Consider the following 13,407-nt stretch of genomic DNA (forward strand, 5'->3'; position numbering starts at 1 on the left):
TCCTCTCCAGCCAGTCAAGGATAAAAATGAAGACACAATTATTTCTTGTCCATCTCATGTTTCTTCAAGAGAAACCCTTCTGTACGTGAGGGTTTAGTAGGCAGAATCAGAAGACACGGAAGAGGTAGAAGGGTCAGCAGTCACACCTGAAGACTGTACGAAGTGTCAAGTTATCCATCTTAAGTTTTACACAAAACCCTAGAGGACAATACGTCCAGAGAAATTTTTATTATTATTATTATTTTGGCTTCTTATAATTCACTCGACTTAGCAGTTTGCCTGCGACTGAGTGGGTGAGGCTTGGGCCGAGGTGTCCTCCTGTGGAGCACAGCCCACCCCAGGAAGGACATCCGCCCCTCTCAGCAGAACAGTTGAGGCACGTGTGGTACCCACCTTGCATCTGGATTCTCTGTTGCCCTCCCCAACCACTGGGATGGGCAAAGGTAAGCACTTGGCTCTCCTCACACCCGGCCCTGTCCAGCCTCCATCAGCCCCGCTTGTATGCATAGGTACCTGCTCACTTGAGATGGGGGATTACTGAATACCCACCGACAGACGCCCCTGCCCGTTGGCTGGGGCCATGCTGACATCACTCACCTACACACAGAACGTGCTCGAGGTAGAGTCTCACAACCGCCAGAAAATCCATTTGCCCAAACAGACCAGAGCGAGGTAAATAACTTAATGCAAGGAGCGGAATCTGGCCTGACGGGCCCTGTACATCTCAGAAAATGTGAAGTTGTTTAAAGGTGGAAGAACGAATTCACAACAGATTAGTTTGCCCTCTGTTAGGTCCAGAGGCAACGTGAAGTATATCTGGACAATGAAAGCAAATCATGTGTACGAGAGCAGCACCGGCTCAGCAGGACGTACATGAACTGAATATAATGCCCACGCGGCATAGGAGAGGAACCATCTCATATTGGATTCTTCTTATTTGCCAGACCCATTAGATGGTCTCTGTCTTTTGCTCTAGTAACCCACTGAGTAACCTCCTCATAATCACACACCAAGCCAAAGGCTTATCCAGGATCCACCTGCATCCAAAGCTCATGATCTTTCCGTATGCGAGCTGTTTTGCAGACACATAGGGATGACGATTTCCTTAAGAATCGTTAATTCACTGGACCAGGCTGCAAATACAACCTTAGGAGGAGCTCAGGGTATAAAAGCCAAGGTGTTTCTGCTCAGAATCGCTCAGATGCAAGGATCTGGAGCTGAGAAAAACTGCTGCAGCCCAAGCCTCCCCATGGAGTTCTTTACATAGCGTTAAATCTGGGAGCTCAAAAGTAGGAGATCTGTAGAGTAGACATTAAGTAATGAAACCTCGCAGCGTGAGCCCTTCAGTTGTGCCTCTCAAACACAACTGAGGTACAAAAGGTTGGTAACTGTACTGATTTTAAAACTTTATCCAAGTGACTATCTGGATTGCCATTTAGAAGACAGAAACATGCTCTTTTAGGAAACTGAACAGGAAGTGGAACCTGAAACTGTTGGGTGGCTATAGCATATCTACAAGATGGCACTCAAATATTTTCTTTGCTTTTATTGTCCACCTGGATCATATGTACGTTTATATCATTGTCAAAGGTGGATTTACCATGAAGCTAAGGAAGCTTGAACTTCCTTACTTCATGAGACCCTTTAGGATTCTGTGATTGTAGGTGACATGGATGGAACTAGAGACTGTTATATTGAGTGAAGTAAGTCAGACACAGAAAAGACAAGTATCGTGTGATATTGCTTATATGTGGAATCTTAAAAAAATGGTACAAATGAACTTATTTACAAAACAGAAATAGAGTCACAGATGTAGAAAACAAACTTATGGTTACCAAGGGGGAAGGGGGAGGGATAAACTGGGAGATTGGGATTGACACATACACACTACTATAAATGAAATAGATAACTAATAAGGGCCTACTTATAGCACAGGGAACTCTACTCAGTACTCTGTAATGACCTATATGGGACAAGAATCTTAAAAAGAGTGGATATATGTATATGTATAACTGATTTACTTTGCTGTGCACCTGAAACTAGCACAACAATGTAAATCAACTATACTCCAATAAAAATTAAAATAAAAAGCCACGGCCATATCTGATTTCTCTCTGTATTCCCTGCATTCAGAATAAAGCTTGCCTGGAACTGTTCAAAGAATGTTTGATAGATGAAAAACAAAAGATTCTGTGATTGGCCTCCGTCATGTTTGTATTTATAATTTGATATTCTTTTCCTTAGAATAGAGAATCCCTCCCAAATTGTGTGTCACACCACACATAACCTACATTTTTCCCTGATTATTACAGAACAGTAGTATGACTTACATTTCTTAATTTACTAGTCTAGTTCATGCACGTTCATATTCTACGTATCACATTTTGACTGTTCCTTTTCCACCCCGCCCAGGACTTGGGGGTGTAACTAATGAGTTTCTGGAAGACGCTGTGTTCCAGCCCAAGCCCACCTCGGACCCCCTCTTACAATGTTGCAATTAGCATGTTAGCATGTATTTCACGGTTGTAATTAGCACGTTGGCATGCATTTCACGGTTGTAATTAGCACGTTGGCATGCATTTAGCAAGCAAGTTGGCATGTGTTTCACAGCTATGATTAGCACGTTGGCATGTATTTCACAGTTTTAATTAGCATGTTGGCATGTATTTTGGAGTTGTGAACAGCATGTTGGCGTGTATACTTTCGGTCTTTTCCTTCTATGTTTTAAACAGTATTAATGATGGCAAACAAATAACGTGTCTTGCTTTTTTCAGGTAATATCATATCATACAGATGTCTTCACTGTCATCATTTAATGCCTTCAGAATAACCCACTGAGTGAATACTCCACCAAGTCAGTATATCATAACTTGGTAATTAATTCCCTTACTATTGGAAATTTAACATTGGAGCACTGGTTGTGATTCAGATATAGCTTAAAAAAATAATTGTACAGCGATGGCAGGCTTGGAGATTAGGTCCTAGTGGAGTCCAGGGTCAGACTTTAATGATAAATCGATTTGGGGATAAAGTCTAAGGTAACTCCAAGGCCCTTTGGCTTGAATCCACAAGAGATATTTGGGAGATTTTATTTATGTCAGAATTTCTCATTAGATTCTGAGCCCCGCGAAGACAGGGTCAGTGACGTCTCATCTATCATCATACACTCAGAGCCTGGCTTCTTGCTTGGTACACATAAGATTCAATAAATATACTATAAGTGAATTAACTAAGGAAAATCCACAGTCGTTAGAGGCTACACCAAAGCCAAAGCAAACAAAACCTCAAGATGTTGAGATTAGGAAAATATTAAGTTTATTTTGAAGGGAGCATATTTACTTTGTAAAATGGGTACATTTCAAAATGTCCTTCTGATGTTTATATGATTCATAACTGAATGGCTAGGGCTGTCTTGCTGGGGCACCTTGTGGGAATTCCGCAATTGCTCTCTATACATTGTGTTTCTCCCATCAGGCAGATGCTGTCTTTAGAGAATATGTAATTCATAAAGGTGACAACCTATTAACTCCACCTTTTAAACTGTAGCTCTTTCAAGCAATATATATCCTGCAGGAATCTCATTTCCACACTAGTTTTCTTAATGAGGTGTTAATTTTTTTATTACAGGCTAACTGAACTAAGAATGACTAGACACCCATTCACAAATGGAGCCAACGTATTTTTCTTAATGGTTTCCTCTTTCCCTCCTAAAGCAAAATTTAGAAGCCATGTCTCATGTTATATACAGGCTATGCCTCTTCCAGTTCCCAGCTTTCCTTCTCTCTCCAAATAGTTTTTACAAAAAAGCAAAAATAAAATAAACACCTAAGGACGAAGGGTTTTCAATCCTTTGGCTAATGTTTTATATCACTGCACTTTTCTGTAAAGGGAGCTTTACTGTTACACAAGAATTGAGGTTTTCTTTTTAGGTTATAAAGAAAAATAACAGAAAGGGGAGAGGCAGAGTGTCCATTTGTTAATTTGATAAGTATTTACTGAGCCTGTCTCAGGCCGGACACGTGCTGAAGGCTGTTCGGAACCTGGAAAGACAATGCCCAGCCTTCAGGAGCTCACATTCCCAAAGGCTGAAGGAAGAATTCTAATTTCTGTTCTCTGACTGATGATTCTTTGGACATTCTCTCTCTGATTCCGATTGATCCCTCATCTATAAAATGTTAACACTACAAGCTGATAGGTTTATCTTACCTCAGAATCGTGGTGGGTGTCAAACAGAAACTAAAGAATATATGAATGTCTGAAGAGTCGAAAACGCTCTGTTGTTAATTAACTAGGGTTTAGAGTTAAACTATGTAATTTAACACTTACTTTATGTAATTTAACACCGAAGTTTAAAAATTAGTGTATGTAATGATGTAAGGCACATTCATTCATTCAAAAGGCGTACACGATAATAATCTAATTCAGGAATCAGCAAATGACAGTGCATGGCCCTAATCCAGCCTGCTCCCTAAAGTTTTACTGAAACACAGGGTAGGCGAATGCTTGGCCCTGGTGCCCTGGTGGCTTTTCATGTCCCCACATAGGGCAAAGCTTAACTACAGCTAAGATAAGCTTTGGCAGAGCGCCCTGGGACCCGCCCGATCACGCGCATGGGAGGATTATGAGCGCCTGCTACAAAGCTGTTTTCCTCCCACCTCCCTGTGCTCCAGGGAGGCTGTCAGGAGATGGTTTCTCATCGCCTCCTGGGTTCTAATGAGGTATAAGGCTTTTTGCCCCCTACTCTCGCCCCTACTGGGAGGCAGCTGCAGGCTATAAAACTGCAGCACAGAATCAGCTCCTCAGCAGCGTGGGGCCCGAGTTCTCCCGCGCATTGTCATTTGGCCTCTTCTGTTTTGGTGTCATCTGTGGGATAAAGGACCTGGGTAACTGACACCTTTTCTGCTCTTACTTTTGTTGTCTACATAAGTAATAAACTGACTGAATCTAAAAGTGAATCCTTCCTTTGCCCGATGAACCTGTGTGCCTTTTGCTGACACACAGCCACACCCACTCACTATGGTCTGTGGCTGCTTCCATGCTACAAAGACAGAGTTGAGCAGCTGCAAGAGAGACCCTATAGCCTGGGAAGCCTAAACATCTTCTGTCTGGTTCTTTACAGAGAAAGTTTGCCAACCCACTGATCTAATTAATGCACAATCCTTAAAATGGTTTTAAAGTCTAAATCAAAAGCCTTTCCATCACCACTTCCCCAAGCTTTCCTTTCCTTAGGCCTGAGGAGCTTCAATCAGCCAGACTAACTGAAGGTTACACTATTTCCTTGGGGGTGGTGGTGTGGGGAATAACAGCTTGATTTCTGGATGTGACTATTGCAGCTCAAGTCCCGTGATCATTCTTTTCTTTTTGAAGCAGGGAGATAAGACCTCTATCAGCTCTTGGCCAGTCTGTTTTCCTCCGAGTGGCAAGTTATGACTTTATATTGGTACTTACGTCAGTAGGAATTAAGTTAGTGGCTATTCTTGCCTGCTTCACCTCGTGCATCCCTATGAAGACCTTTTACCACTTTCACGCTGCTATTGGGAGCCCCTGGCTGGGCACCAGCCTCAGGTGAGGGTGGTGTCAGCTTACCTACCTTCCATTTCACATGCTGTACCCATATGCAGCCCTTTCCAGATTCCCATATTCTTCAGAATTCAGCAAATATTAATTCATTTCATGAAACTAACACATGCGTGTGGTAAGTAAGCCTTAGAGTGCCAAGGATACACAGGAAAGGTAAAATTTCTTTCCCACTCTACATCCCCAGAAGTCACCATCCAACCTGATGAGCTGTTTTATGATTTGCATAGTTTTTCCATGCTATTTCTTAAATGGATTGTGCAAAAAAAAAGGTTAAAATCAAAACAAAATCTTTCTGCTTAGTGTTTGAGGTCAAACTCATCTGAAATATATGTTTAAAATATTGTTCTTTCCAAACAGCTTTCCGAGGAAAACAGCTACGGGAAGTTAAAAACACTGTGCAGTTGGCTCCAAGTTTCAAGGTGTGCACAGTGTGGATGGCGCAGGCGTGCACTGTTTGCAGCCCCTCCTGGGTCCAGGGTCACCTCTAGAACAGCTAGAGAATGGAGACGCCTTTTACAGTAACCCAGGGGTACAAAACCTCTTTTTGGTCTCCTTAACCCAGCCTGGTGGCAGGCATGATAAGGCAGGCACTAATGGGAAGAAGCCGGGAGTACTCGTCACTACACCTGAGTTCAGCCTGTCCTGGTACTAACTAGCTCTGGCTCGCAAGAACACCGCGAAAAATGCCATCGAATGGCTCATCCCTGGCTTCCCTGGTGGCGCAGTGGTTGAGAGTCCGCGGGCCAATGCAGGGGACACGGGTTCGTGCCCCGTTCCAGGAAGATTGCACATGCTGCGGAGTGGCTAGGCCCGTGAGCCATGGCCGCTGAGCCTGCGTGTCCGGAGCCTGTGCTCCGCAATGGGAGAGGCCACAACAGTGAGAGGACCGTGTACTGCAAAAAAAAAAAAAAAGGCTCGTCCCTGCTGAAATCTGACCATTGAGCATGATGTCCTCATTGTACCAGGGGCAACACAATGAACCAAAGATAAAGTCTGGGCCTTGGGGTCAGAGAGTCCGGCTCTGAACCTGGGTTTCACATCACATGAGCTATGTGACTTTGGACAGGATGCCAGAAGTCCCAGACACCATTTCCTCCTCTGAAAAATAGAGATGGTACTTGACTTTACTGTCAGGGTGTAATGATGAAGGAAAGTGGGGATAAGATCCAGCACAGTGCCAGACATGTAAAAGAACCTTGGGAAATTGTATCAACTGTTATCATTTATAAGCATTTTAATTGATATCAAACTGCATTGCCTCTGAAAAACAGATATTCAAAAAAATGAACAACGTGAATATGATTTTGAAGGAGACAGGTAATTTAGTTAAGCTCAATTTCTCTTCTAAACACTTCAAAATTCATTTATAAAAATGATTTTCTGATAACAAAATTACTTACATTGTACTATGAAAAATATATTGAACAAAGAAATGAGTACTTATTGTTACTCAATTGTTATCCTGTCCCTATGCCGTGTATTTCTTTAGGCGTATTTCTTGAAAGTTAAAATTGCTTTTGTCCAGAAAAAAAAAAAAAACACACTATCTTTCTCCATAATTTATAAAAAAGAGATCTGGTCATGTAGACACCAGTTCCTTAAAAATGGATTTTTTTCTGCAATGAGTGTTAGAGAGGTCTTCCTATCTTTCTATAAGAGGAAGATAGCAGAGAAACATGGGGAGAAATCCTGAGAAACTCTTGGGTTGAAATGTTTAGATTTTCTTTTCTCTAATGGAATACTTAAGGGTCAAATACAAACTGACCCACTCTGGGTGTGAGCACACAGAGGACCACAGTCTACCAGTTTACAATAAAGTTATCATCTCTCACTGCTTTTCTCTGAGCGAGTGGACAAGCAAACAGCAGGGAGATTCAGCTCTAGATATAACTGTAAAATCTTGTCCTCCCAGGAGCCTGATAAAGACAGGCAAGGGGCTTATTCTCCTTGAAAGAAAAAGGGGGAACTGTCAACTCCTCCTGGGCGGCTGGGCCTGGTGGTGGTTGATGCCTGTGGATTCATGGTTGAACTTCAAGTGCAGCTGCCTAGGAGACATGAGTGCGCAGACGATGCCTGGCCTCCCTGACCTGATGCAGGACCTAGTTGCCTAAGTTGCACCTACAAGTTGCTGAGCTAGCAGAGCACCAGGATAAAGGTGAATTGCCTTGTGCACTGCAAACCAGAAACTCTCATTTCAGCACCAGAAATACCTGTGTATGGCACAGGCCTGTTTTCCTGCCTGTTATCCCCTGTCATGTCCCCCCAGAGCATGCTGGGCTGCAGCTGGAGGACTGGTGCCCTTCCAGCTTCATTTAACTTGTGACACTCCTGTTAAAGAGACCCCAACCCTCCCTGTCGCCCACTGAACCATCAGCAACTGGGCTAGAATAATTCCTGCCCTAGGCTAGTCCTGCAGGAAACACAAATCAGAAAACATTTCAAGCAGCCATCAGTTAAATTTAGGGAAAAGGTGTTATATAAAAGATAGCTGTTAATCAATGTCACTATTTGTTATTATTAGTCACAACAGCATCATTAGTACTTGGGAGGTCCCTAAGGTTATTTATTTCTCGACACTCTGATACCAAAGGAGGCATCACATTATATACCTCATTGTCTAAAATCATCTAGAAAGGAATATTGGAACGATTTTTATTAAACATAAAAACCTTCCTTCTACATAAGAATACCCATTTTGCCCATTTGCATTTTACATTACATATATTTTCCCATTTGATTCTACAGCAATTCACATGTGTTAGATGAGAAAGTGAGGTTTAAAATGCTTTAGTGGCCAGGTTAAAAAAAAATATGTGTGCGTAGCAGATTAATTCAGGAACACCAAATATGGGCATCATCACTGAATGTTATAACGCACTGAAAACTTTATTTTAATCCTGACATCTGCTTACAGATGTTACACAGTGGCTGCTCCCCCACAGATACTGATGTGTTAACTGTCATCACAACAGCCTGGTTCGCATCAGAGCTCTCTGCATCCTGGGATGCAGGATTCACAAGGATGCTGAGGTCCTCATCCCATTCAACCACGGGAAATCTGAAAGCCCTCGGGGCTCCTGTGCCCTCTCTCTTGGTGGCGCCTCGACAAGGGGCGCCAGCACGCCGGGCGGTCCCCTGGGGCTGCCCTACCTGCGCGTGTGGTGGAACTGGCACCTCTTCAGTGGGATCTTGGCCACGTGCTCCCGCAGACCCACGAACAGGACGCTCTGGCTGTGGAGGATCTGCAGGCTTCTGATAGGCTCCGGCCGCCTCTCGGGGAAGAGCTCCATCTCTTCCAGCAAACAGCTGCCCGAGGTCTGAGTCAGGGGCGCCCGCACTTTTTTAATGGTGCCGTAATCTGCGGAGGCGACAGGGAAAGAAGAAAGTGAGGTCAACGGGTCGCACCAGCCACTCGCCAGCTGAGCCACCGGGGTTCTCCAGCCTGGCTGCACGCAGGGTCATCTGCTGATGCCAGGGCCCTACCCTGGACCTGTTCAGTTAGCCCCGCTGTATGTGGGACCAGGCGCCAGTATTTTCCCAGCTCTCAGCAGCGCGGACATACAGCCAAGGACGAGAACCACTCGGCTACGAGCTGCCTGGTCCCGATGCAAGTCTAGAGACCCAGAGCACAGTAAGCTCACTGCGGCTCAACGCAGCCAGCTTTACACCATCCCCTGGAGAACATCAGGTGAGAGGAATCCCTGGATTCTCAGTGAGAGACAGAGGAGCTGACCCTGCTGCCCCAGCACAGAAGACCCCACATGATGGACAGTTGCAGATATGCAGGGAGCAGAGGACCACCTGCTTCCCTCCTGCCCTGGAAGTACATCCTTCTCTGCCTTTCTGTCTGGATCCCCTCCTTCCTCTCTTTCTCCCCCAAGCTTGTTCTGCGGGATGCTCTTCTGGGTCTCAGCTCCATGGCTTCTTCTCTCCTGTACTAATGAACATCATTTCTGACTCGGTCCCCTCCCCACTCGAGCTTTTCTGCTCACCACGTGCTTATGCTCATTTATTTTGGCTATGAGCACTGCCCGAGGACAAGTGTCCTAGAGTCCCTGGAACCACAAAGACTCTCCAGAGTGGCTGTGATGGGCACAGAGAAGGGTCCTCTGCACCAGGGAGTGGCATGGTGCAGCCAACCCCCAGGGTTGGGACCCAGACTTGAAACGTGCTGTCGTCCTTGGCGTGCTGTGTTGAGGCCCCCAAGGCCAGTATGCAAGTCCAGGGTATGAGACCCAACCCTCTAGAAGCACTTCTGAAAGCCGTCCACAAGTTCCTCAAATAACCCTGAAGGCACTGACTTCATAAAACCCATGGGGATCTGAGTTTCAAAATGTTGTAATTCTTATTCTGTAAACACAGATAATGAGGCTATCAAGTCATCTAAAAAAAGCAATAAAATCAAGAACCTCTGGCTTCAAGGCTTCCGATCAATCTGCTAATCTCACAAAAGATTTGGACATTAAATACCTTTACAGTTTTTCATTCCTAGGAGAGTCCTTAGAGACGAAGGATGTTTACATTTAGAGAGAAAATATCTAGGTGGATATATATTATCCTGGGTTCATTAAGAAACGTATATCCGAAACATCTCCAGTGAACATTTATTGATTATGAACTGACTGCTATAAGCCCTATGCATGTAACAGTGTATAAAATTATGCATATATTAATGTGTGCAGTATCAGTAAACCACTGCTTAATTTTATTTTAGGTTAGCTGGTTAAACATGTCACTTTTGAGAAAGTTCAAGCACAAACAGGATAACTATGTATACTGGGAAGATTAAAAATATAGTACCTGTCTTCTTTTTTAAACATCTTTATTGGAGTATAATTGCTTTACAATGGTGTGTTAGTTTCTGCTTTATAACAAAGTGAATCAGTTATACATTTACATATGTTCGCATATCTCTTCCCTCTTGCGTCTCCCTCCCTCCCACCCTATCCCACCCCTCTAGGTGGTCACAAAGCACCGAGCTGATCTCCCTGTGCTATACAGCTGCTTCCCATTAGCTATCTATTTTACATTTGGTAGTGTATATATGTCCATGCCACTCTCTCACTTTGTCACAGCTTACCCTTCTCCCTCCCCATATCCTCAAGTTCATTCTCTAATAGGTCTGTGTCTTTATTCCTGTCTTGCCCCAGGTTGTTCATGACCTTTTTTTTCTTAGATTCCATACATATGTGTTAGCATACGGTATTTGTTTTTCTCCTTCTGACTTACTTCACTCTGTATGACAGACTCTAGGTCCATCCACCTCACTACAAATAACTCAATTTCGTTTCTGTTTATGGCTGAGTACCATTCCATTGTATATATGTGCCACATCTTCTTTATCCATTCATCTGTCGATGGACACTTAGGTTGCTTCCATGTACTGGCTATTGTAAATAGAGCTGCAATGAACATTGTGGTACATGACTCTTTTTGAATTATGGTTTTCTCAAGGTATATGCCCAGTAGTGGGATTGCTGGGTCATCTTTAAGGGAAGAGTGTGTGTTTGTGAACGCACAGCAAGGGAGTGGGCGGGAACAGAGAAAGAGGGAGAGACGGGGAGAGGGAGGGGGGAGAGAGAGAGGCAGGGGAAGTCTACGCAGCAAGGCAGCATTTTAACAACTGCTCACACTTAAAGTGTGCAAAACAATTTGTATGTATTTACTGTGTAAGTCAATCTAATTTTGACCTGGAGACCACAATTTCCAGCTGGCGGGAAATTCAACCCAGTGATGTTTGGGTCTTCCTGCTTGCATGGGGCAAAGCATCAAAGATGAGCCCAGCACCACGGCAGGGATGGGAACAGGTGGCAGCTTCAGGGAAGGTAACCTCAGCATAGTGTCTCAGCCCCAATACCCCGAGAGGAGGTCTCCCCTGGCAGACGGAAGTGCCAGCCTCCTGTGGACCAGTGACAGGCACGGAGCCTTTGCTGCCCTTTGGGACATCCCGACAATAGGACGCGGTCCGAGACAGAAGTTAGGAGCCAGGGCCTGCCCCCATCCGGTGAGCTGCAAGGCTCTGATGAGTCTTAAGTAGAGACTCTTGGGAATAAACACACTACTCTATATAAAACAGATAACTAGGGCTTCCCTGGTGGCGCAGTGGTTGAGAGTCTGCCTGCCGATGCAGGGGACACGGGTTCGTGCCCCGGTCCGGGAAGATCCCACATGCCGCGGAGCGGCTGGGCCCGTGAGCCGTGGCCGCTGAGCCTGCGCGTCTGGAGCCTGTGCTCCGCAACGGGAGAGGCCACAACAGTGAGAGGCCCACGTACCTCAAAAAATATATATATATATATAACTAATAAGAACCTGCTGTAGAGCACAGGGAACTCTACTCAGTACTCTGTAACGGCTTATATGGGAAAAGAATCTAAAAAAAAACCAAAAGAGCAGATATATGTATATGTATAACTGATTCACTTTGCTGTACACCTGAAAGTAACACAACATTGTAAATCAACTATACTCCAATAAAAATTTTAAAAAGAGAGACTCTTGCGATAAAACAGAACATTTTAGAGCAATGCAGGGGTGGAGGTGAGGAGGGCCAGAAGAGGCGAGAGTCCAGGTGGCGAACTGCCATCTTTTGACGGTTACCGCGCTATTTTCATGGGAAACATGGGTGAGAGAACTAAATCCTATTCAACAGGTGCACAGAGACTGCTGGCTGTTTATTATTTATTTTGCTGATGGATTATTACTCTGAGAAACCAATCAATAACAATTCAAACGTCAATATGCTCATACGCACTTGGAATTCTTAAGCTGTTGTGCGGGGAAAAAACACATTTTCAAAGATCTTTAATCATTTGATTTAAAAGAGCTAACCATCATTGATCAAAACGTCTCAATGTGTATTTCTGCACGCCTTGTATCTGATTTTCCAGCTGACTGGGATCTAACAAAACTAGAGGACTTCTTAGCATTTCAGAGAAGGGTACTCAGCGTGGACTTAGGTGCTCGTCCACCATCTACGCCTCTGCTGGGTCTTCTTCACTCTGAGCCACTCGATCACGCGAGGAGGCTCATGAAGTTCCCCGTTCTGTTGGCAGCAGGGTCAGCACATCCGGACCCCAGGAGCCTCCTTCTGTTCCCTCGACGCCTGCCCTTCCTCAGCCGGCACCTTGGCCACACTGTTCACACACTGTCACCTTAGTGTAGAAAACCTTCCTCACCTGGACGCCCCCAGAACACTCACCCTGCGCTCCTGTCTCTGGCGTGAGCATCTGGACACGTGCACGACCACACCCCTCTCCTGCCTCAGACCCTCTGCATCAGGTGTCAACACGGTACCAAGTCACCCATGGGCCATGTGAGGCCCGAGCCCAAGCTGGTGTCAGTAAATCAGCTTTACTGCATGTGGGCAAATGGACCCAAGTTTGGTTTGGTAACAGAGCAAGGATGTGGCAAAGCCACTTTTTTTGTTTGTTTGTTTTTTCTTTTAGAGGCAGAAAGTCAGAGCCTGACTCCTAAGAGACCAAGGAACAAAGATCCACTTCCTATGAGAGGACAGAACAGCAGGACTTGGGGAGGTCCCTCAGAGTGCTCTTATGTTTTGCTGTCTTTGCTTTACAATATCTGCCACAGTTTAACTACTAAGTTAGTTGTTTTGTGGCTTCTACACTTGCTGTTATTAAGCTCCATGAGGGCAGACACTATCAGTTTTGTCCCCTGATGTCTGCAGAGCAGCCACCACTGTGGCCTATGTGCTGGATGAGAGACTGAACTAACGAGTGAGGGAAGGAAGGCAGGAAGGAACGCAGCTGTCATGGGAATGTCATTATCACTTGTACATTTGCTAAAAAGACTCCTGATGAATATCTTTGC

The 13,407-nt window shown here is 44.7% G+C and overlaps 1 protein-coding gene across 7 annotated transcripts in view; it reads right to left on the bottom strand.

Moving 5' to 3' along the window:
- SEMA5A (semaphorin 5A) overlaps window positions 1-13,407 on the bottom strand; it is a 479,761-nt gene that overhangs the window by 92,811 nt on the left and 373,543 nt on the right. For all 7 annotated transcript variants that reach the window (XM_033852756.2, XM_073802003.1, XM_019951068.3 and 4 more), the window contains one exon: window positions 8,731-8,938. In XM_033852756.2, coding sequence (XP_033708647.1) covers window positions 8,731-8,938 — 208 coding nt within the window. The remainder of the gene's footprint in view (window positions 1-8,730; window positions 8,939-13,407) is intronic.

The sequence above is a fragment of the Tursiops truncatus genome, chromosome 3 (assembly GCF_011762595.2).
Source record: "Tursiops truncatus isolate mTurTru1 chromosome 3, mTurTru1.mat.Y, whole genome shotgun sequence".
Classification (NCBI taxonomy): Eukaryota; Metazoa; Chordata; class Mammalia; order Artiodactyla; family Delphinidae; genus Tursiops; species Tursiops truncatus.